General features: G+C 38.2%; 1 protein-coding gene across 8 annotated transcripts in view; it reads left to right on the top strand.

The window, feature by feature from the left end:
- Nucleotides 1–22158, top strand: part of BNC2 (basonuclin 2) — a 435894-nt gene that overhangs the window by 78072 nt on the left and 335664 nt on the right. For 2 of the 8 annotated variants that reach the window (XM_045079652.1, XM_013063096.2), the window contains exon 1: nt 129–418. The exons of 1 other annotated variant lie outside the window; for it this stretch is intronic. In XM_045079652.1, the coding sequence (XP_044935587.1) occupies nt 395–418 (24 nt within the window). In that variant the 5' untranslated portion in view covers nt 129–394. Of the gene's footprint in view, nt 1–128; nt 419–22158 lie in introns of those variants that run through there. 5 more of the 8 variants (XM_013063089.2, XM_004765709.3, XM_004765711.3 and 2 more) reach the window with 3 other exon arrangements.

Raw genomic sequence — 22158 nt, 5'->3', positions numbered from 1 at the left:
AGATTTTATTTATTTGTCAGAGAGAGAGAGAGAGAGAGAGAGAGTGTGCACAAGCAGGCAGAGGCAGAGAGAGAAGCAGGCTCCCCACTGAGCGAAGAGCCCGATGCAGGCTTCCATCCCAGGCCCCTGGAATCATGACCTGAGCTGAAGGCAGCAGCTTAACCAGTTGAGCCACCCAGGCATCCCTATGAAGTAGTTCGTAAAATCTGTAAGTCACACAACCCACTATGTATCATTTAAAGTATTTTCTATTTCAGGACGTAAAAGACAGATTCTCCTTTTTGGTGGGATTGAAAACTAAACTGCCCCTTCCCAAAGCAGGTGCACCTCTGCCAGTGAAGTCTTCTTGTTGACCATCTCGTTTCACCAGTGACGGAACCTTGGTGAAGGTGTGATGGGACAAACATGTTTACATTTGGTTTGTATTAATTTATTTTGTTTCTGTTCTTTGTAAATTGGATAGTCTTTGCTTAGCAACTTTTTTTCTGCTTTGGATTATTAGGATTGATAAGAGGAGAAAAGAAGTATTGGGTATTATTAGAGTAGTTATTCAGTTTTTAGTTGGTATTCCTTTGGGCGATAAGTTTTATTTGCTGTCTCTCTTTGTTGGCAGTCCTGTTGCTATATTTAAGCCCCCTCTTGCAGTATATTTTACTGTTCAGTAAAGAGAACTCACTTTATTTCCCAAGATGAATTATAATTAGGACTGCTTTGTACTAAGACTCTTTCTCACTTAATACCCCATAAGGAGATACAAATGTTCTAAATGTGTCCTTCTGAATGGACTATATTTTGAGAGGAATCTACTTATTGTTTTTAACTAATTCTGTTGCTTTCATATCATACATCCTTATTAGACTCTAGTGTTTCTGTTCCATATGGAATTCCTTGTGAAATCAGACCTTAACAAACAATGTTATTAACGTTCAGTGTCAGTGTTACTGAAAATGTCAATGAAATTTGTTGGTTCTACATATCTTGTTTTTATGGCACTCTTGATTTTTTATACACTCATGATAAATATAATTCCTTCACTATTCTTGTGAAATGAATTTTGTTTCTTAGTTCTTTTTTTTTTTTTGGTATTTTTGTTTCTACTAACTAGCATAAAATAATTGAAGATATTTGAATTCTCCCACCTAGTTTTTTTGCTCCTTTTATAGTTCTGCTTAGCCCCTTGGATCTCTGGACATTGTGCATCTTTTTCCTTTTGCCAGAAAATGTCCCAATAGAACTGGATCCTATATTGAGTCATAGTGAATTGGATTTATTCAATTTCTAGGATTCAGTGTTTTATCTTTCTCGATAACCATGTCCTTCTGTGGTCTGAGAAAGCAGTGAAAAAGTGAAGAAGTTCTGAAGAACTTGATCTATATAGAGTTATAATTTTTGAGCTCAAATACAGGCTTTACTGCTCACTATTTGCATACCCTTGGACAAGTTATTTGACTTCTCAGAGAGTGCTTTAGTATTCTTCTATAAAATGGAGACTATAATGCTACTTACCTTGTGGGCTATTTTGAGAATTATATGAGAAAATTTAATGAAAAGATCTTTTGGTAGTGCTTGGTGCACACTAAGTGTACACTTGATGTGATGGTATTTGGTTGAATTTTTCAAAGTGCGTTTTAAAGTCTGTTTTTTCTTTAGAGTCTTCACAATGGCCCTGTGAAGAAGGAACTGTTATTTAACTGTATTTTATAGGGGAAGTCATAGAGGCACAGCATCACTTCATAACTTTGTTACTTGTAACTGAGTTTGGATTATAATCTGACTATTTCCTCTAATTTGTTAGACTTGACTGTGAATTGAGTTGTTAGGAAGTTGCCTTCATTTTGTGATGCTATAAGCTAGAAGGTATAGATGGGAAGGGCATACATTCCAATTCCTTAAATTTGTCTCAGTGGTGAGCCAGTTGATTCATTCTAAAATTATTATAAATACAAATAATTCTTAGTTTGCACAGTTTCCATATGCACAATTTTCAGTTATTATAGTTAATTAAGTAACACCAGTTTCCAAAAAACACAGTTTAAATTTCATTTATAATGTTAGCTGTGAATAATTGTATAATAGTCAAACTAGCACACCATGTTATTTGGTCCTGAACAGACAGCAAAGCATGTAGCTGTGTTGCTTCTTGTCTCATTATAACATTTCATAAGAATGGGTAATGCAAAAAGGGAATTGGCTGACAAAGATCAAGGTTGCAGCAAAGAAATGAAGAGTTGATAATACTTACAAAGAGATTTCTGGAAAAAATACCTGACCATGTAAATGTCAGCACTGCCACTGTTGTAGACACTCCATACATGTAGCCAGAGGAGCTCAGCGAAGGGTAATTGGGACAAATTAGGAAGGTAGCTGTGACTAAAAGGATGAAGACCTAACAGAGGAAAGGATGCTGGCCAAAAACTTCACGTTAAAGGAACTCCTCAGAGGAATACTGCAAGACACTAAAACACAGAGGATCAAATGTTGGATGCTAGTTCAAACATAGAAGTGTACCCCTTCACCAAGGGATCAAAAGATGCTCATTTGGTATTTTAAATTACACAGTGAAGGGATGGCATTACGAATGACACTTGATTTTTTTTAATAAAAGAAGAAACTTTTTGGGGCGCCTGGGTGGCTCAGTGGGTTAAAGCCTCTGCCTTCGGCTCAGGTCATGATCTCAGGGTCCTGGGATCGAGCCCCGCATCGGGCTCTCTGCTCAGCAGGGAGCCTGCTTCCCCGCTCTCTCTCTCCCTGCCTCTCTGCCTACTTGTGATCTCGATCTCTCTCTCTGACAAATAAACAAATAAAAAATATTAAAAAAAATAAAATAAAAGAAGAAACTTTTTAATTCTCAAAGCTTTGAATACTTAAAATTACAGTATACTAAATAAATGTTTGTTTTTCCATTTTCCTATGCATATATAGCTGATAGTTTTTAATGCTCTGACAAAACATGTTAGAGGTTGCAAAAAAATAATAATTTTCCTAATGATTGAGATTTGATGATTGAGATTGCTTTGTGTGGTTTCAACTTGCACGGTCATTTCACACTTCAGTTATTTGATGAAAGACCAGATTATTATGTCATAATGTATGTGTATAATATATATAATACATTTCTTTGAATGCAGTGATCGGGAAATATCCGGCATTATGAGAGCCTAGGGGAAGGGCATCCAACTTAATTAGCTTGGGAATTTGAGGGGTGGGAGAGACAGGGAGGCAGCCTGGAGGACTTAGGAGTTAATTGGGAAAAGCTGTGTTAAAGAGTGAGCCAGTGGTGAGAAGCTTGTGTAGGGAGAGTACAGGACATTTGAAAAAGTTGATTTTTGCTGGAATGTGGAAGGCAAGATGGGACAGATAAACAGTGCCATGGAACCTGTAGGCAATGGAAGAGTCCTTGGGGTTTTCCCCAGTTTTTTTTATATTAGGGTAGGATTTATATAGAGTAAAATGAACCCGTTTTAGTGTATAGTTTGATGTGTTTGATATAAGGCCCGTAACCAGCAGCAGAGTCAAGGCAAAGAACATTGATATCACCTCCTAAAATCCTCAGTGCTTCTGAGTAACTAAGCGCTCCTCTCACCCTCTCAACCACTGATCTGGTTTCTGGCCCTGTGGAGTTAATGCCCTTTCCAGAATGTCTCATCAATGGGATTATACAGTATGTAAACTTTTTAAAAAAATTTTTAAAAAGATTTTTATTTATTTATTGACAGAGAGAGAGATCACAAGTAGGCAGAGGGGCAGGCAGAGAGAGAGAGGAGGAAGCAGGCTCCCCGCTGAGCAGAGAGCCTGATGCGGGGCTCGAGCCCAGGACCCTGAGATCATGACCCGAGCCGAAGGCAGAGGCTTTAACCCACTGAGGCACCCAGGCACCCCTACAGTATGTAAACTTTTAAGTCTGCTTTCTTTCTCTTAGTGTAATACTGCTGAGATTCATCCATGTTGTTGCATGTGAAAGCTTTTGGGCTATAAGCGGGAAATTTTTCTGGGATTTGATTGGGGGATGGATGTGAGAGGCAAGAATAGAGGCAGTTACTCCAAGTTAGCCAGGTGCTAATGTAGGAGAGTTGCAAAGGTAGCGCTTGATTTGAGAGGTGCGTGGGAGCTGGAGTTGGTCTCAGCTGAGCTTGGGAACACAGGAGTAACAACAGATGGGGAAGAGGAGACTCTGTATTTTGGATGTGTTGAGTGTGTGAGTGTGGGATTACCTTGAGGTGAAGTCCAGCAGGAGGTGGGCATGTGAAGAAGTTGATTTCCCCCCTTTCTTATCCTCAGGTTCTTGCCAAATCCAATTTGCTAAACACTGACCTTGCTTGATGAAAGGGCTCCCTGTTCTGTTCATCCTACCACATCATCATGAAAAATTTGCTTCCAAAGTCTTGTTTGGCCTTATTGCACTGTTGTTGAACAAACTTGTCATTTTTTAGAAGAATGTCTTTACCAAATAGTATCAAATAACACCATTCATCTGCATTTAGCCATTGTTTTCCTTAGATGACTATATAAATGTTTCTAGAGAAGCTGTGGTCCTTGTAGCTGGATATCAGAGTTCAGTAGTCGTGAACCAGCCACAGGTCAGGGATTCTCTTTTGTTCTCTTTTCCATCAAAAGGCATTCTCAAGAACTATGTTTTTGTAGGGTGCTACATTTGAACCAGTTTGAACCTTATGGGATGGAAGTAGTGATGAAGGAACACAGTATTATCTGTATTTAAGATGTGGCTGACTGTTTTCTGTGTAAGTTCTTGATTCAGTGAGGATCCTTAGGCTGCATCCAAACTAATAGGAGAATTATGTGTTTCATAAATGTCTACATCTGGCCTAGGAAGGGAAGTGGTGGGCAGTTGTTTGCCTCACTGATGAAGAACTTTTCAGAAAGGTGATTTACCACACAGTGGCCTGTACCTGAAAGGTATTGCCTGGAAAATTGGCTCATGGCCATAATTATAGCTAACACAGCATTTTATAGTCAGGACAGCTCCATAAGGTAGGTAATATTTTTTTCATCTCTTACGTGTGGGGAAACTGGAGTACAGAGAGATCAAGTAACTTTCCCAGAGTCAGACAGCTAGTTCTGGTAGAGCTGGAATGCAAAGCCAAACCATGTGGCTCCATAGTCCATATTCTTATGTACACCATGCTGTTCTTAGAGTTCTAGAATGCTAACATGGGAAGGACTCACAGGAATTATTTTTTTTTTCCTCACTCTTCATTTTATAGTTAAGATCAATGCAGGCTAGAGAGGCTCTGATGCCTCACTCAGGATCACGGAGAGATGGTAGAGGTAGAGCTTGTTATAGGGCCCATGCCACTCTCACAAATTTTATACCTTTGTCTTGGTTGCTTGTATCTGTGAAGAATAACATTGAAGTAGGAAGACTGGTACAATTGGTGTTTAATTCCATCCTTTTCCTTGGCCTCCGCTCTCTCTTGCCTGGGAATGTACTAATTGACTCTCTTCCTGCCCCCTCTGTTACTTTATTATTCCCAAGGGATTCTGGAATCACCATTACTGATTTTGAGCCTGACCTGTTTGATCATTGTACGATCTTTGCTCTTTCCGTTCTCTTTTCAGTAACAATTGGGGAGGGGAGAAGCTGTCCAACCAGCTGGGTGAGAGTTGAGTGTGGGGATGAGAGAGGGAGAGGGGACACTTAAAGGGTTGAGCTTATTGCACTACAGATCAAAGACCTTCCCTTAGGGGTGCTGCCCTTTGTGATTTTGCTTTCCTGCTTCACCAATACCTACCAGAGTTTACCCCTCTACATTCTGTGCAACGCATTTACTTGTCTACAATTGGAATTCAGAGCTAGAAAGACAGTGCCAATGAATTTGCTTGCCCCAGACACTTACAGACATGGAACAGGGCATCTGGGAGAGAAAAGGGAGCCAGGCCATGATAGTTTACATTTCATATTCGTTTTTATTTTATTTTAAGGAGCCACGTTTGGGGCAATACATTAATTTTCTTTAACATTGTTAATCTTTCTTTTATAAAAAGTTCTTCATGTAAGCTTATTCAAATAGAGACGATGTTTTTCTTCTGTTTCCTCCTTTTTCCCTCCCTTCCTTCCTTCCTCCCTTGTAGAGTGGGTCCTTTGTGTGTAAAAATTTAACTCCTGATCTCGTCTCTTCCACCCAGAGTGAAGTCGAATATTAGTGTATTATGGTCATCTTTCTCCAGTGACTTACCCTTTCTCTACATTCTTTATAATTAAAAATGTCCTTCTCAATTTCAACTCAAAATACCTGAAAAGACTCCTTGTTTACTTAAGAGAAGGCAAATTTCCCCAGGTAAGTTCCCATATGTTTTCTGTAAAAACTGGCACACACTTGCTTTGTATTTTACCCCTGTCCAATTAGATTGTTACAACAGTAATCAGCCAGTCTAAGCCACTCATCTGTTTTTGCCTGATTTTCTTGGGTAATTTTAACTCCTTTGGTGCTGTGCAGGAAAGTTTGCTTCCTCCGATTACACAGAAGTGCCAGATTCCTGAGATCCACCTTCCATTCAGTTTCCTCAGATGGCCGTTGAGCCGTAGGACTGTTCCTCTGCATAGAGGCGTGCTACCCTTCAAGGACCTGGGAAGGGCCCCAACAGATGTGCTCGCATTGTCATGTCTTTTTCTGAGGTTTGCATATGTTTCTTGTGCTTTCTCTTGAAGAGGGTCCTCGAAAGCCTATGAGCTATAGGTCTTACCTAACCTGCATATGTCTTGAGTTGATCCAGTCAAGAAATACAAAGCAAGAGCTCTATCCCCTTAGTCACCTGATCCAGTGGCTTTCTCTGTGGACTTCCTGTTCTTCTTTTAATTCTTCTAGTTGTGGTCTCTGGAAATGCGGAACTGCTTTTCATCCACACTATCAGAAGGTAGAAGCCACAACAGAGAGATACTTTAAAACTTAGACAGTTAAGTTTTACATGGCAGTGGACACAGATTTGCTTAGTGGAGAGTTGTGCTGGGCAAAGGTGAGTTTAAGGTCCTAGTTCTTTCTCTAATACACGAGCATGGGTCCTCTTCAGGAAAATACACTGGAAGCTGTCTCTGTGAAATGCACTGTAATGTCAGCTTGTACATAGGAACCTTAATGAACCTCTAGAAGTGCCCATTTTTCTTAGGTTCTCAGGCTCAGATACCTGAGTGATCATTTTCTTCCTGTTTCCTCTCTTACTCCTTTTGCTGCCAAATCCTGAAGATATTTTAGTTTGCATTGTCTCTTAGAACTGTCTTTTCCTTCAATAAAGAAAGAAAGAAAGAAAGAAAGAAAGAAAGAAAGAAAGTCTTCCTATGATTACTGGGAGTCAAATGGCAGTGGTGATTTATAAAGGGAATTACCACTACTTTACTCTCTCTCTCTCTTTTTTTTTAAAGATTTAATTTATTTGATAGCACAGGCAGGGGGAGTGGCAGGCAGAGAGATAGGGAAAAGCAGGCTCCTGCTGAGTTTGGAAACCTGCTCAATCCTAGGAACCTGGGATCATGACCTGAGCCTAAGGCAGATGCTTAACTGACTGAGTCACGTAAGTGTCCCTCCAGACTAGATTTTTTAAAAAAATATTGAAAGGTGCTTTGTCTTATTTATTTTCAGTGTTGAGAGGTGTTGCAGGTACTCAGTGAAAAAGTAACACCAGATTACTACAAAGACTTTTGGGAAAAACCCACTCAGCAAACGGAACCCTTATTATCTGTGTTCCCCACCACAGTGTGGGCAACTCTAAAAGAGGGGCTGTGCTCTTTGAATCTCCAGTGCTGGAACAGTGCTGCAGCAGAGTCTCTTGGACTAAAAATATAGTCGCATTTGTTTCTTACTCCTATGATGCTTTCCTTCATTCTTTAAGTGGGATTTTTTTTCTTATATTAACCAAGAATTTCGAATTTGTGTCGGACTTATTGGAAAAACAAACTACTGGTTGAGGTGTCACTAATCACTTTGTATTTGAAATTTTAAATTAAAATCCGCTGATGTTTTTTATGTATCAAAAAAACTTAAAACTTTAAATGAATATTAAAATTTATACTTGGAAAATTATCAGTGTAACTTTATCTAGTTGGGTGGATGCATAACCAAGGTTAGAGATGATCTAGTTTTAACATGACCTTTATTTTTGACTTGAACTACCTTAACATTTCTAAACCTCCCTGAAGGAAGATTGAATATAGCAGTGGTATAAATAAAGTAGAGGTTTACTTTGTGAATTCTTAATTCAAATGTATGTATACCTTTGATGATCAAGTGCTAAGTAAATAATACAAAGTAGTCTATATTGTTTGAAGCTTTTATCAGCTCTCCCCAAACCTTGAACCTAAGTTGGTATTAAGTGTGTCTTAGTGGTGCCTGGCTGGCTCAGGCGCTAGAGCACGCTACTCTTTATCTCAAGGTTGAGTTCAAGCCCCTTGTTGATATGGTATAGAGCTTACTTTAAAAAAAAAGTCCTAAATGGTATAATTATTTCATTGATAGGCAACCTGAACTTTGAATAAATTTGCAGACTCTTAAGCCCTGTAATATGCAGGGGAGTAAGCTTAACTATAACATAAGAATAAGCCATTATGATTTGCATAATTTATCTCTTCAATATAAATATTGTACTCCTATAATAAAATTGCTGTCCTAGAAGTCAGATTTTGATTGTCTGAGTATTTGTAGAACTGGAGGAGGTTTTAGGATAATGTTTATGTTTAGATTTAATTTGAATGGTAAGTTAAGATTTATGTTGAGCAGAGTACAAAATGTTTTATTTACTTTTTCTAAGCTTATGAATAAAAAAGCAACATCTGAATCTGATCTTTGGGAAGCAAGTTCAGGACATACGGTATAATTCTATTTTAATTGTTTCCCTTAATTGCACCTTATTTCTGTTTATTTGCAAATGGTATAATTAAAACATTAACATATTTAATACCCTGTGATTGGATATATTTAACTTTCTACTAAACTCATGCTTTAACATTTTCAGACTCTGAGAACAGGAATACATAAGACCTGTCTTCTGCTTGTATTACTGAACAAACTGATGTTTTCATGACATGAAACACACACTCCTAGTTTACTTAGAGTAAACATGTGTAACAATTAGGTATACTTAACTTCTGTGACTGGATGTTTATTTCTTAATTCATCCATTAATACATAAATTTTTTCCCCAAAAATATTTATCAAGCTTATATGCTATGCTACAAAGTATAGTTGATGTAGTGGTGAACAAAACAGAAACATTGCTTTCTTGCCCTCATAGTATCTTAGAGTCTGGTTGGGGAGAAAAATGTGAAACCAGGCAACCATAGTATCTTGTGATAAGGCTGTGGAACGCCAAGGCCAGGGTTCCATCAGCACACGCAGTGCCGGAGACTTCTAGAGTAAGTGACACCTCTGCCTTTTTATTCTTCAGAGTTAGCCTGGTGAAGTGACAGGTTCTAGGAAGTGTGGCTAAAAATGTTCCTGGCACTAGGAACAACATTGATAAAAGCCCAGAGTAAAGAGAAAACTCGGCATATTGGAAGACTAGTATATTAAAACCTTAGGCAAGTAAAACTCAGATCATCAGAACTGTCACTTTGGGGCAGAACATTTTTCATCCTTCCTTTGATGAGAAGATGAGAAGTAACTACAAATTTGTTGTTTGATTCCTGCCCCCCATAATAGAAATACTTATTTATTTGAGAAAATGTGAATTGTAACTAATAAATATTTAAAATTACTCAATTTTAATACCTAGTGATAACTTTACTTGTGATTTTGTAATCAACCTTCCTGATTTTTTCCAGTGCATCTTTGATTTTATAAAATTGAGATGACACTGAAAATGCTATTTTGTAACTGACATTTTGAGCTTATATAAAAGTTATAATTGTTTTCATAACCTTGGGGCTACTTGTTAAATACTAAATTCAATGGCCATATAGTATTCTGTCATGGACCATTATTTATTTGTATAGCCCCCATTTTTGGAAAGATGTGTCATTTCCAACATTTTGCTATTTTAAGTATTGCTGCAATTAATGTATTTTTATTTAAAAATTTAAACCCTTCTCTATTTTTCTAGGGTAATAAAAAGGTATGTCATTTCTACTGTGCCCGTGCTTTTTTTTTTTTTTTTTTAAATATTAACTGCTTGTTTCCATCACCACCCCTGAAAATCAGTCCAGCCCTGGCAACATGAGGTCTTGAATCTAGATCTTCAGATCTTTGGCATTTAGACTTTCCAAGATACCTGCCTGAAGAACAAATTTGGAAATGAATCCCATTACATCTATATAAATAAAAGCATAAGTTGAACTTGATCTTATATGGCTGGACATGAAATGTAAGGCTAGTCTTGTTACATCCAGGGTTTGTTTTTTGTTTTTTTAAAAGAGTACCCACATGTCTCTAGAAATGATTCACCCAGAATTAAATGATTCATCAGAATTAAATCTTTTATAGGGAATATTCTTTAACTGTATGATTAAATAGGCTTTCTGTCAGTGACTTGGAATATTATCTTAGTCTATAAATACCTCTGTGGAGTTAAAAATCGAAAGAAAAATGAATGTGTTTTTTGGGTAAGCATTTTTTCTTAAAGATGTAGAGAGGATTGTTTCATATGGAACCATATGGAAGATCCTAATAGGAACCACTTGCCTTACAAGGGTTTTGTTTTTTTTGTAGATTTTGTGCTGTTTCAGGGCTGAAATCCTGTGTCCACCTTAGCACTGAGCACATCATACTCAATAAATATTGCCCAAAAAACACTTAAAGAATAACAGCTTTATTCAACTATAAGTCACATACTATCAGTTTACCTATCTATGCAGTGTTTATTGGTTTCAGTGGTTTTTAGTGTATTCAGAATTGTGTAACCATTACAACAATCAATTTTAGAACGTTTTTATCACCTCAAAAGGAAATTTATACCCTCCAGCTATCATCCCCAACACTGCCATCCCCCTGCGGCTGTAGGCAACCTCTGACCTACTTTATATATCTGAATTTGCCTATTCTGGATATTTAATACTAATGGAATCATACTACATGTGGTATTCTGTGACTGTCTTCTTTCACTTATATAATATTTTCAAGATTTACCCATGTTGTGCCATGTGTCAGTATTTCATCTCTTTTTTTTTTTGTTGCCAAACAATACTCTGTTGTATGTATAAATTATCAATTGATGGAAGAAACACTTCTTAATATTTAGGTGCATGTGGGTAGGTTTGTATTACAAGGGCAAAAAGTAAGAAATGAAGTTGTAAGATTCCAAATTGGAGATGGCTTCAAAGCTTGTTAGTGGTAAAGTTATGTGTAAGTTAAGAATTAAGTTCGTATGGTTGTGGGTCAAAAGGAAGACTGTCACATCAATGAGGACATCTTGTCCGTTCTATCTCTTGAATACTTCTTAAGTTTGCTCTCTTCTCCTTGTCTCTGGGAACTGATTTAAGCCGCAGCTTTTGTTTGCTCATTGCATCACCACTGTCTTGCCCTGCAGCAGGCGAAAGGAGCATTTCACATTTCCAAAGTCATTTTCCCTCAGGAGTCAGAAATCCTTAACAGATCCGGCAAGGCTGCCTCTCACATCAGCACTTGCTGCCTTTCCCCCCCTCCCTTTCTATTCTCTATTTATTTTGTATTTAAGAGGGATAATAGAGTTCTTTCCAAAGTTGTTGCTTGAGCACCCGAAATTTCAGCTTGTACCACTTCAAGAACTGTGTGTTACGAATCCTTTTGGATTCCAGTGTAGTGGGAAGAGCTCATGAGCTCTGGGGTCCCCTGAGCATCAGAAACCTACTTGTTTCCTTTAAGCCTTTTACCTGCAAAATAGAGGTAAGACTTCACAAGTTGTTAGGAAGATTAAGGGAGATAATATGTGAAGGTATCTGGTACACAGAATGTGCCTAATAAACTATGTCCTTTCTACTTTTCATTTGGATTAAAGCATTAGAATGTAGTGATTTGGGTACCCTTTTTTTTGCTGAATATAGAGACTGATGTGTTATGATGGTTGCCTATAATTTGAATTGTTTTCCCTCTAAAGTTTGTGTCTTTGCCTCAGAATTCTGTTTTTTTTGAAGTCTCTGGAATTTTACTACTGTCTAACACCTCTGCCTAGCAGCAGTACTTGGTACACATCCCTGCTTATAAGAAGGCAATTATTTATTGTCTTTTTTCCCCTAAAACATTTGTGTGTCTATATTTTTATATTTCCACATTATGAAAGTAATTATTATTCATTTAAAAAGTAAGAAAATTCAGAAAATAAGAGATAAAATTTAGTTGCAAACAGATCACCTGCTCTGGTGTCCATTGTGGTTTATAATTTTCCAGTCTGTTCTCTGTGTGTATGTGTGTGTGTGTGTGTGTGTATAAATGCCCATGTTTTTTGAAATAGAAGTTGGATGATTAAAAAAAAAAGAAGTCGGATGATCCTGTATGTTTTGTTTAATTGCTTTTTCCACTTGCCCATGTAAGTGTTTTTCAGTGTTTGTGTCATGGAGGCATATAATTTTTTATGGCCTCCTGGAATTCCAGTGTATGGGAGTACTGTGATGATGGTCACAAGTCCTCTTTGAAAGGGTATGTAGGTCGTAGGTAACTTTTGGTTATTAGGAACAGTGCTAGCTTTGATTTTGAAATCATGAGTGATTCTGATACGCCTTTCACCTTCTGAGCAAACAGTACTCATGAAGTAATTTCTCTGAGACTTAAAGCCAGATCCTCCTCAAACTTGCTCCTCTTGTGTTAGTTAGTGACAGTACTTTCTCTCCCTCCACTTATTTTGCTCCTTACCTGGTGCTAGTGTCATAATTCCCATATGCCCACACCTCCATTCACCTTCACAAAAATCTTCATTTTCTCTTTGCCCCGTGGGTGGTGTCCTGTCTCTCCTTTAATTTTCAAATAATTATACCTTCATATTGTTTAACTTGTCTTACATTTCACTGTTGATTCTTATGATTAAATTTACTAATTTGCTTCCATTTTAGTTTTTATCACCTCATCTTAAATCAGATTATTTAAATATTTAATTTTATTAATTATTCTAAAAGAGAATGCTTGCTTTCTTCCAAGTGAGAGACTCAGTGGAGTGGTTTGTATTGTGTAGTACAGTCAAAAGATACTGTCTTTACAGTTAATTATTGTTGCCCCAAATTGGGATAGTCCTAAAAGTGTTTTTAATTCAGGACTGCTTTTCCTCTTTCTGGGTCTAGTTTTGGCTCCTAGCCAGTCAACTATGTCCTTAAGGAGCATTAGCCATTTTAAATAATTTTAGTATGAAGCTAAGTAAATCATATAGTATATAGTATATAGAGCTGTAGCTATTAAAGTTGAGCATGCATCTGAATCACTTGGAGGTCTTGTATATTCACAGACTGCTGTGCCTTACGCCCAGATTTTTTGATTCTGCCCATTTTGGAGAAGGCCTGAGAATTTGCATTTTTTATATGTCCCCAGTTGATATTGATGCTGTTGGTCCTGCAGCCATACTATGAGAATAACTGTTCTTAAGGGACATAGAAATTATTTTTGGATTGTCTGTATTCTTTGTAATTATTCATATTCTCTTTCTCTTTAAACTAGTGGACATAACAGATGTAACTGAACGTATTTTAGTAGAGCTGTTACTGTTTATTTTTATTTTTTTAAAGATTTTTATTTTTTCTTTTGAGAGAGAGATAAAAACAGCAAAAGCAAGGGTGGAGGCAGAGGGAGAGGGAGAAGCAGACTCCCCACTGAGATGGGAGCCTGATCCCAGGACATGGAGATCATCACCTCAACTGAAGGCAGATGTATCCACCCAGGCACCCCATGCTGTTACTATTTTAGAAAACAAACAACAAACAAAAATACTTATTAGTAAAATACAGAAAGGTTATTGGATATAGACCTATAGCTTGGTGTGAGCCAGACCAGTAGCCAAGGTGTTTGGACCCTTGTTTAAGACCCAAATCCAAGACCCCTAGTTCAGGGTCTTGGATTTGGTCAGGACAGGTTTTCTTAAATCTCGTATAGTCCTAGTTTCCGTGGAGAAAAAAAATGATTGCTACTAGGTCTCTCCTGTCCCTGTACTTCCTAAATCTGCAGGCAGATCCTGAGTGTGTTTACACAGGCTCACAATATCAAATATCTCATTTGAGAAATGCTTATGTGTTATCAATAAATGCTCAAAGTAGACAAATAGAGGCATTATTTTAAGATTTTATCATGATGGGAATTTAGAATTTAGATATGGAAATACTTTGAAATCATAGATACTCCAGATGGCTTTGGACATCAGAGTAAAAGAGAACTGATGGTTCACTTGTCAGCTCTGCTAGAATATCAGGTTGAACCTGGAAGAAAAGAGGAGGTGAGAGAGAAATTTTAAAATAATGGGAATTGAAACTGTCTTTGAGTACATTTGATTCATTGGATCCAGTTTCAGTTCAGTGTGCAATTCTCTGGTTTCTTATCAGATATAACTAGTAGTTGTTACATTTATTAGTGTACTGGCAATTTGGACCTTCGGGTTTGAAGTTCTTTCTGAGTGACAGCTGACATGGGGGAGAAGTGTAAAACCTTTTGCAGGTGGCTGGCAGACATGTTATTTGTATTTCAGTGGAAAGGATGCTCTATTAGAAAAAGCACAGAGCAAAGGGCTTTTGTAGAGGATCACTTAGCATGTAAGTGTGTGAAAGGTGAGGCTACGGCGATGCCTGGCAGCTGATGAGAACACAGCAGAGGAAGATGAACAGGAAGTTTCTGCGAATCAGCTCGGCCTCTCCTGTTCAGACTTGGTTAGAGGGCCACCATGTTAGCCAGATGCTTCAGTGAGATGACAGGGACAAGTCTCTCATTTGCTGTCACTGTGAGTTGGAATGTTAAATCCTTTTGACTCTTCTTTTATGGTTGTTGTGCTCTGCCTTACCGCTCCCCCCGCCCACCACTTTTTGATGACAGGACATGTATAGTTTTCTTATCTCCTCAGAAATTAGGAGAAAATTTCAGCAGAGTAAGAAACCTTGTGACCCAGAAAACATTTGCCTGAAGTGTTCCCATGTGAGCAATGGGCATGGGCATGTACTAAAAGAGGGGGGAAAAAGGCTTTTTGTTGAGAGTGACAGGCAGACAGGACAAGCAAAGTTGAACTTAAATCCTCTCATTGATATTGGAAAGTCATAAGCCTTCATATGACACTGCCACATTTGTCTCACTGTGTGATCTGGAGCTCTGTAGCTTGTACCAGTGTGTGTGTGTGTGTGTGTGTGTGTGTGCATGTGTGTGTGTGTACAGTGTAAACATTTTATGAACTGCAGTGTCTGATCCATCCGTCTGTCTGGGCAAGAATGTCCCTTGATAGTAAAAAGAACAGCAATCAGGACAGAATTGGTCAATGCGGCATGTCTAATGGTGAGAAGATATTTGAAGGACTCGCTATAGACACAATAGTCTCTCTAAATAGCCTCTTTGCACCCGGAGTCTTATTGCAAACAGGTTCATTAAGGAGAGACATTCTGACACACAGCATCACAGTAATGAAAGTAGCTCTGTTTTTCTAATATTGTATCTTGCCACTTCAGTTATGCTGCTAGTACAAGATTTCCCTTGTGTTGTTGTATATTTCTCCAGAAAAAGAATCAGTCTTCATAGAATATACAATTATTTTGTACAGGAATGTATAACTCATACCTAAGATCCAGTCCTCCCTGTTTATGTGCACTAGTGCAAAAATAATTGGCAAACACATCTTCCAGACCAAAAGATTCCAGCACCTTCAATTTGTTGGACTAGAAGATGTTGAACCAGAGTTATAATAAACTTAAAAAAAATGTGTAATGTTCAAAATGGATTTGTGATCAATCATAAAAGAAAAAAAATATTAGTACAGTATCCCATGAGGTGTAATTTTTTTTTTTTTTTCCGAGGGTTTTAGCCAACTCTAGTATAGTATCTGTTCAAAGAGGGGGGAGATGCAAAAGGTTTTCATCCACCAAGCTTTACATATAACTACTATATGAAGACTTAAGCTATTGGATTTTCTGCCTGTTAATGTACAGCATGAACATTATGAACATGGAAAAAAAGGTTATATTGGTTTAAAAGTGGATATGGAAAATTTAATGTGCTCAAGTGGGAACAATGGCATATTAAAAAAAAACACTCATGACACAAATCTAATAATTCACTTGCCCCTGTAGGAGAAGGGTATCAGCTCTGATACTGGTTCATAGTTTATTTTTATATACACCCCTGGTCCCTGCAGTATACCCAGTGTGTGGGTTCCAGAGAAAAGAAAGAAAATAATCTGTAGGGAAATCAGCCTGGAAACCTTTCATTAAATACATTGTACTTTGTATTGTGTCGTTCACAGAATCTTCAAGAAATAAAGGAAAAACCTGTTATCAGTCTGCATGTGTGAAATATTATATTTGAATACTATCATTTGTTTTAAGATTAAGGCAGAGGCTGCAGACATATTAGTTATTATTCACTTACATCTGGTAGATAATGCAACAGAGATTTAAAAATTCTTTTTCCATTTCTAGTCCCCACCTTCCTGTCTGTCTCCCTGCCCCCCTGCCAAACAATGGCAAAGATACCACTTTAACTTAAAACTATGCCAGGTACAATATTTTCATGTTAGCTGTGTTGCTTCTTTTATAGAGGATTGGGGTGTTGAGGGTAATAAAATGAGTCTTAAAATTCTTGGTGGAGTTTATCTGTCATTTAGCAAAAGATGTGTTTCTAGGGAAAATTGGAGAAAGCGTTAAATACATTCTGCCATGAGAAAAATATACACGCTAGGGGTGTAACTATGAATAGTGACACCTTTATCAAGTTGAATGTCCTTTGGAGTAAGCCTTTGTCTTGTCATTATAGTTCATGTATTGCTGTTGCTGGGCCTTTGAAATCTGTAAACGTCTTATCTTTTTTGCTGACTATTCATGCAGGATACGCTAGGCAAGCCAACTGTGACACATATTCTGCCTATACTTGTATCTGTCTCTTGGATGAAAATGAACACACATCTTAAACCTAAACCTTGGGTGCCATATAGTAGTATTTAACAAACTTCCAGAATAGCAGTTATTAAAGAGTTTAGTTTTGATCTCAGATACCTGGGAACACATTGTCCCACACAGTCTGTTCAAAGATTTATTATTTCTGAAGTAGCTTATGTTGAAAACCATTTTTTAAGTAGAGAGGATTGTAAGCCTATCAATCTCACCAGACTGGTAATTCTTTTTACACCTGTTAGACTCAGTGCCACCTCTTGGCCTCAGGATGGATACAGCACATTCCACTCCAGACTAGGTCATCCTGCTAAGAAAAAAAATATTGTATGAACTGGGTGAGGGATGCATAACGTTTCAAGTGAAACAGCCCTTGGGAGATTGGTCATCACAGTCATGGTGGCTAAGCTCCTAATTTGGAGGCAGTTGTCCCAGTGTTCATGTGGATCATTTCAATTTCGGTTCCTCTCCTCTGCATACCTGTCAATTGAGTTCTTAAGCCATAGACTGTTAATTTAGAGATGTTGATGTCTCTTAGTACTTGGGATTTGGAAATACTTTCTGATGGTGGGTCGTGAAGAAAGTTTCTATTTTTCAAGGGTGGCTTAGCTCTGGGGAGAGGTTTCTTTTTACTGCCATCTCTGTTTCACTTAAATGGAAGAGCACAACCAGTCCATCTCTATGGATATCGAAGGCTGGCCCTGATCTTTAAGTGACAATGGGTGGGCATCCCTCTCAGCCCTACCAGAGTGACCAGTCTCTCATATTCTGAGATCAGGACCTCTCTGCTCTCCCAGAGTGACCAGACTCTCTCACATTCTGAGATCAGGACCTCACCTTCTGAATTAGCTCTGAGCTGTAATACTGTGTCAGGTGCCCTGCAGTTGAAGTGCTTCAGGAAGGAGTGAGGTTTCTGTTTTTAGCCATGGCGGTTGGGTCTAACATTTATCTGAGGCCAGTAATTCATTGAGGAAACTGTTGGGCTTCATGTGTGTAATACCTGTGGCCCTTCTTTCCAGCCTCCTCCTTTGCAAGGTCCCATTGCTCTGCATTCCCTTCGGGTATTTATCCTGGACCACTTTTAGAGCCTGGAGACACCCTGTAGGGTGGTGTGCACTTCACAGCACCATGGCTTTCTCAGGATCACAAACAAGCTTCCATGGCAATGAAACTCCATCCACATGAATGTAGTAAGAGGTGGCAGATCTTACTGTGTGTCCGGCTTTGTGCTTAATGCTTTGCATGCATCATTGTTTAGTCTTCATATTAAGGTGGTAAAATAGAGACTACTTTTGGCAGGTGAAGAAACGATGTCACTAGTAAGGGGCAGCACTGGGATTTTCAGATCCAAGCCTGTTCTTATTCCCAAGTCCATGCCCATACTGTTGCTGACATCACATCCTAAGCTGTGTGCTCTCCTTGAGCTCTGCTCCCCCTTCCCTTGGCTCTCATGCCCTCGGAGTGACTTCTTCCCAGTGCTTGGGGGCAGTCTCCTACTAGCCAAGTGACTGTTAGCCCTTTCCCTGGAGCTGCATTTTCCCTATCTGTAAAACAAGGGGGAATGATTCCTCTTATTTAACCTGGTGTTGTAAATAGATAATGAGGTAAATGTCTCTGAAAGCACATGTTATTTATTGGTGTCTTCTTTATGGCAGGCACTGTGTTAGAACTTCTGGCACAGTAGTGACATGGACAGACAGAGTCCCTGTAAAGCTTGCAGACCTGTGGACACAGGAAGACACTGAAACAAAAATTTATGAAATTTTGTAGTTGTGCAACTGTATGTCCAAACCATACGTAGATAATGAGCAGACTTCTTCAAGTTTAAGCCATAGTCTGTACAGGTGCTAGACTTTTCCAGGGTCCTGTTGGTGATGCTCAAAGAAAGTCCCTTACTTTCTTTAGTATCGCCTAAATTTTTTAACATTGTTCCCCATTTCAGGTTTCTCGAAGTCAGAAACCTGCGACTTCTGCCTCTGCCTGCTCCTCAGCTTTCTCTCCTCTGTTCTCCTCTCCATTCTGTCTGCACCCCTATTACTTAATTCCTTACCTTTGCCTGTTTTGCATTCTACCTTTCTTTGATTTCTGAACCTAGTTTAAATTTAATCCTCCTTCAGATCCTAGCTCAGTTTCACTGGCTTTAAGTCATACCCCTCTTTTGATAAATATTCTTTTGTTTGTTTATTTATTTATTTATTTATGCTGAACCATAGGGTAGTTCAATTTTTATTTTTTATGTTTTTATTTAAATTCAGTTAGCCAATGTATAATACATCATTGGTTTTTTATATAATACTCATAAATATTCTTTTAAAACACTAATCCCAGTTTTGCAATTATCTTTGCTTGTGTGGAAATCTGCTTATTTCTCCAACTAGAATGAAAGTTCCCTGAGGGTAAAAAAAGCCAGCAAACTTTACACTGTACACTGTATAGACAGTATCTGAACTTCTTGTTAGAACTTGCTGTGCTCTCATATCCTTCCCCATTGTCTCTTTTGCTCTTCCTTAGCCAGGTAGACTGACACTCTGTAACTTGCCCTGTCCTCAACATTGATTAGAAAGACTAAGCTTTATGGCGAAATCCTCCCCCAACCACTTCCATTAGCCTGACTGGGATCTCCTCTCCTTGTGGCTTCCATGTCCCTGTGATGGGTCATCCTCAAAGCCTATCATATTGCTTCGCTGTGTATTGCTGTGCTGCCCACCACTCCACCCATCGAGGATTGCCCAAACCAAGAAGGTTCCCACTCTTCCACCCACAGTTTCAGTTCAGCCACTTCTCACTGCATGCCTATTGAGCGTCAGGCACTAAATGAATGTTTGAGATAAAAACTGGCCTGTAGTGTGGGGAGAATTCACCAGCCAGCATTTGGGACTAACTTTGGTAGTGGATTTCATTCCTCCTCTTCCTTCCTAATATGATCCCAAACTTTTTTCAGGGAATGAAGTATATACATCTATCCTTAAGAGATGACAGGTAAACTGTTCTGTAGAAACACAAGCTAGCCAGATATTCATTAGGATGTCAAAATAAAACCCTTTTTGCCCAGCTTCTATCTCTTTTTAATGGTGGCTTTTAAAATTGTCAGGCTCTACATTTACACTTACGAGGTCCCCCTCCCTCTTTTCTGGCCCATTCCATAAAACTGGGTGGGGGAGCTGTTTTTGCCACCAGTGGTTTATGGGAGGGCAGCTTCCAGCCAGCCTTCTGTCAGAGCCCATTCTAAAGTCCCTACTCTATGCTCTAGAGGTAAGCAGAGGAATAACCCTCTTCTCAGCCTTTAAGATGTATTTCACTTATTTCTGGCTCCTTAATTATTCCAAACTCCAGTATGACTGTGGAGCCCAGAGTTAAAAGTAGAAAGTGTTTAAAAGATTTGAGAAATGAACTGATTTTTGTGGCCTGGAGAAGTGAAGACCAAGGTATGAGTTAATCACTGTTTCCAAAGACATGAAATAATTTTACATGGAAGGTGGTGCCAGCTGTTAGCCATTTGAGTGAAAATAAACAAAAGGACTTAGGTTGCAGCTGGAGGGATTTTAGTTAGGTAGAAATTTTTCATTAAGTGGTTCTGGGTGGGAACTGGGTTCCCATCCCAGTAGATTGTTGATTTAGGTCCAGATTGGAGGGCAGTAGGGTGGATTTTCGGAATTTAAGCATCCTGAAAATTGGGCTTTGTGATTAAAAAAAAATCAGCAGCTGTGAAGGCCCTCTGTGCACAGCGCAGTTGAATGAGGATTCCCTCCTTCTTCCCACCTTCCCCCAAGTTGAAAGAAATTAACCTCAATTAAAGAAAATAGTGATGGATGGCTACAGAGATAAATATGATATATCACACAGGAAAAACTACATTAAAAGAACATTAAAGTTGGGACAGAAAGCGCTAAAATGAAAAAATTCATAGTTAAGTTTGAAAAGTGTTATTGTTTACATCTCTGCTAATATGTGGACCTAACAGGACATATTAAGAAATTATGAGTGTTCTCTGCTGTGCTAAGAAGTCAGTTTTTTGACTTGACACACTCTGCTTAATATCCACTTTCATTGCCCAGCTTTAATTAAGGTATCGTCCATGAATGATTATAGCCCATGGAAAAAAACCTGTTACTTTTACCAGAAGAGTTTTGGTGCTTGTTTGAATATTGAGTTTTGGAGGGGGCCAGGTGGTGTTTCTGTGACTCTCTGCATTTCTTCCTTTCTTTTTTTTTTTTTTTAACATTTTATTTTTAAGTAATTTTTGCATCCGGTGTAGGACTCAAACTTAAAACCCAGAGATGGAGTCACATGCTCTACCTGCTGAGCCCGCCAGGCACCCGACTCTGTGCATTCAATACCTGAGTATATTTCAGCTTTATTAAGTAAAGAATTTCTTTTGTAAAGCAACTAGTTTTTTTTTTTTTTGGCTAAAGCTTTAATAATAACCTAAGAATAGTTTTTAAAATGTTGAGTGATATCATTTTGTATGTATTGAAAGCAAAATTTAGCTTTTATCCCTTTTCTTTAGAGGTTGGTTTTTGCTACTTAATAATAGATCTAAAATTTCATATGTGTTCTGTAAACAAATTATTACATTGTAGGGGCCATAATCACAAATCCAATCACACTTTTAATTTATAAAATCACATTGTGGTCCTAGAAAGTCTTCTTTACCTAAAACTTTCACCTAATAAGATTTAGTGTACTGTGTGTTTTTGTGTATATGTACATATGTTCACTATATCAGGGACAAAAATCCCCTAAGTGGGTCTGGATTGACATGGTTTCAATGCGGAATATAGAGTAAATATTTTGTATGAGAGAGCTTGAGGAGTACAAAAGTTAATCAATCCTTAGCTGCTGTATCCCATCTCTGACTTCAGAGAATTGTTACTGTTGCCTATACTAAGAAACAAGATGAAAAAAAAATAATACCTTCCAAAAATTCCAGTATATATTCTAACACTAAATTTCATATGCTTCCTGAAGAGGATGCATCTCTACAGCCACCCCCCTTCTTGCTGTCTTTTTTGCATTTTGGGCAGGGAGGGAGGAATTGAATTCTTCATTGACCACAGCTTATTTTTGGAAGGGGATGGTGAAAATTAACCTATTTCTGAAATCACTGAGCAATGAAGAACAAATTGAATTTAGTAAATTTATATACTAAGTTTCAAAATTTTATTTTTAATGCAGAAAGAATTTGT

Source organism: Mustela putorius, unplaced genomic scaffold (assembly GCF_011764305.1).
Source record: "Mustela putorius furo isolate JIRA1106 unplaced genomic scaffold, ASM1176430v1.1 tig00000421_pilon_pilon_pilon, whole genome shotgun sequence".
In the NCBI taxonomy this organism is placed as follows: domain Eukaryota; kingdom Metazoa; phylum Chordata; class Mammalia; order Carnivora; family Mustelidae; genus Mustela; species Mustela putorius.
This window is presented reverse-complemented; position numbering and strand designations above follow the sequence as displayed.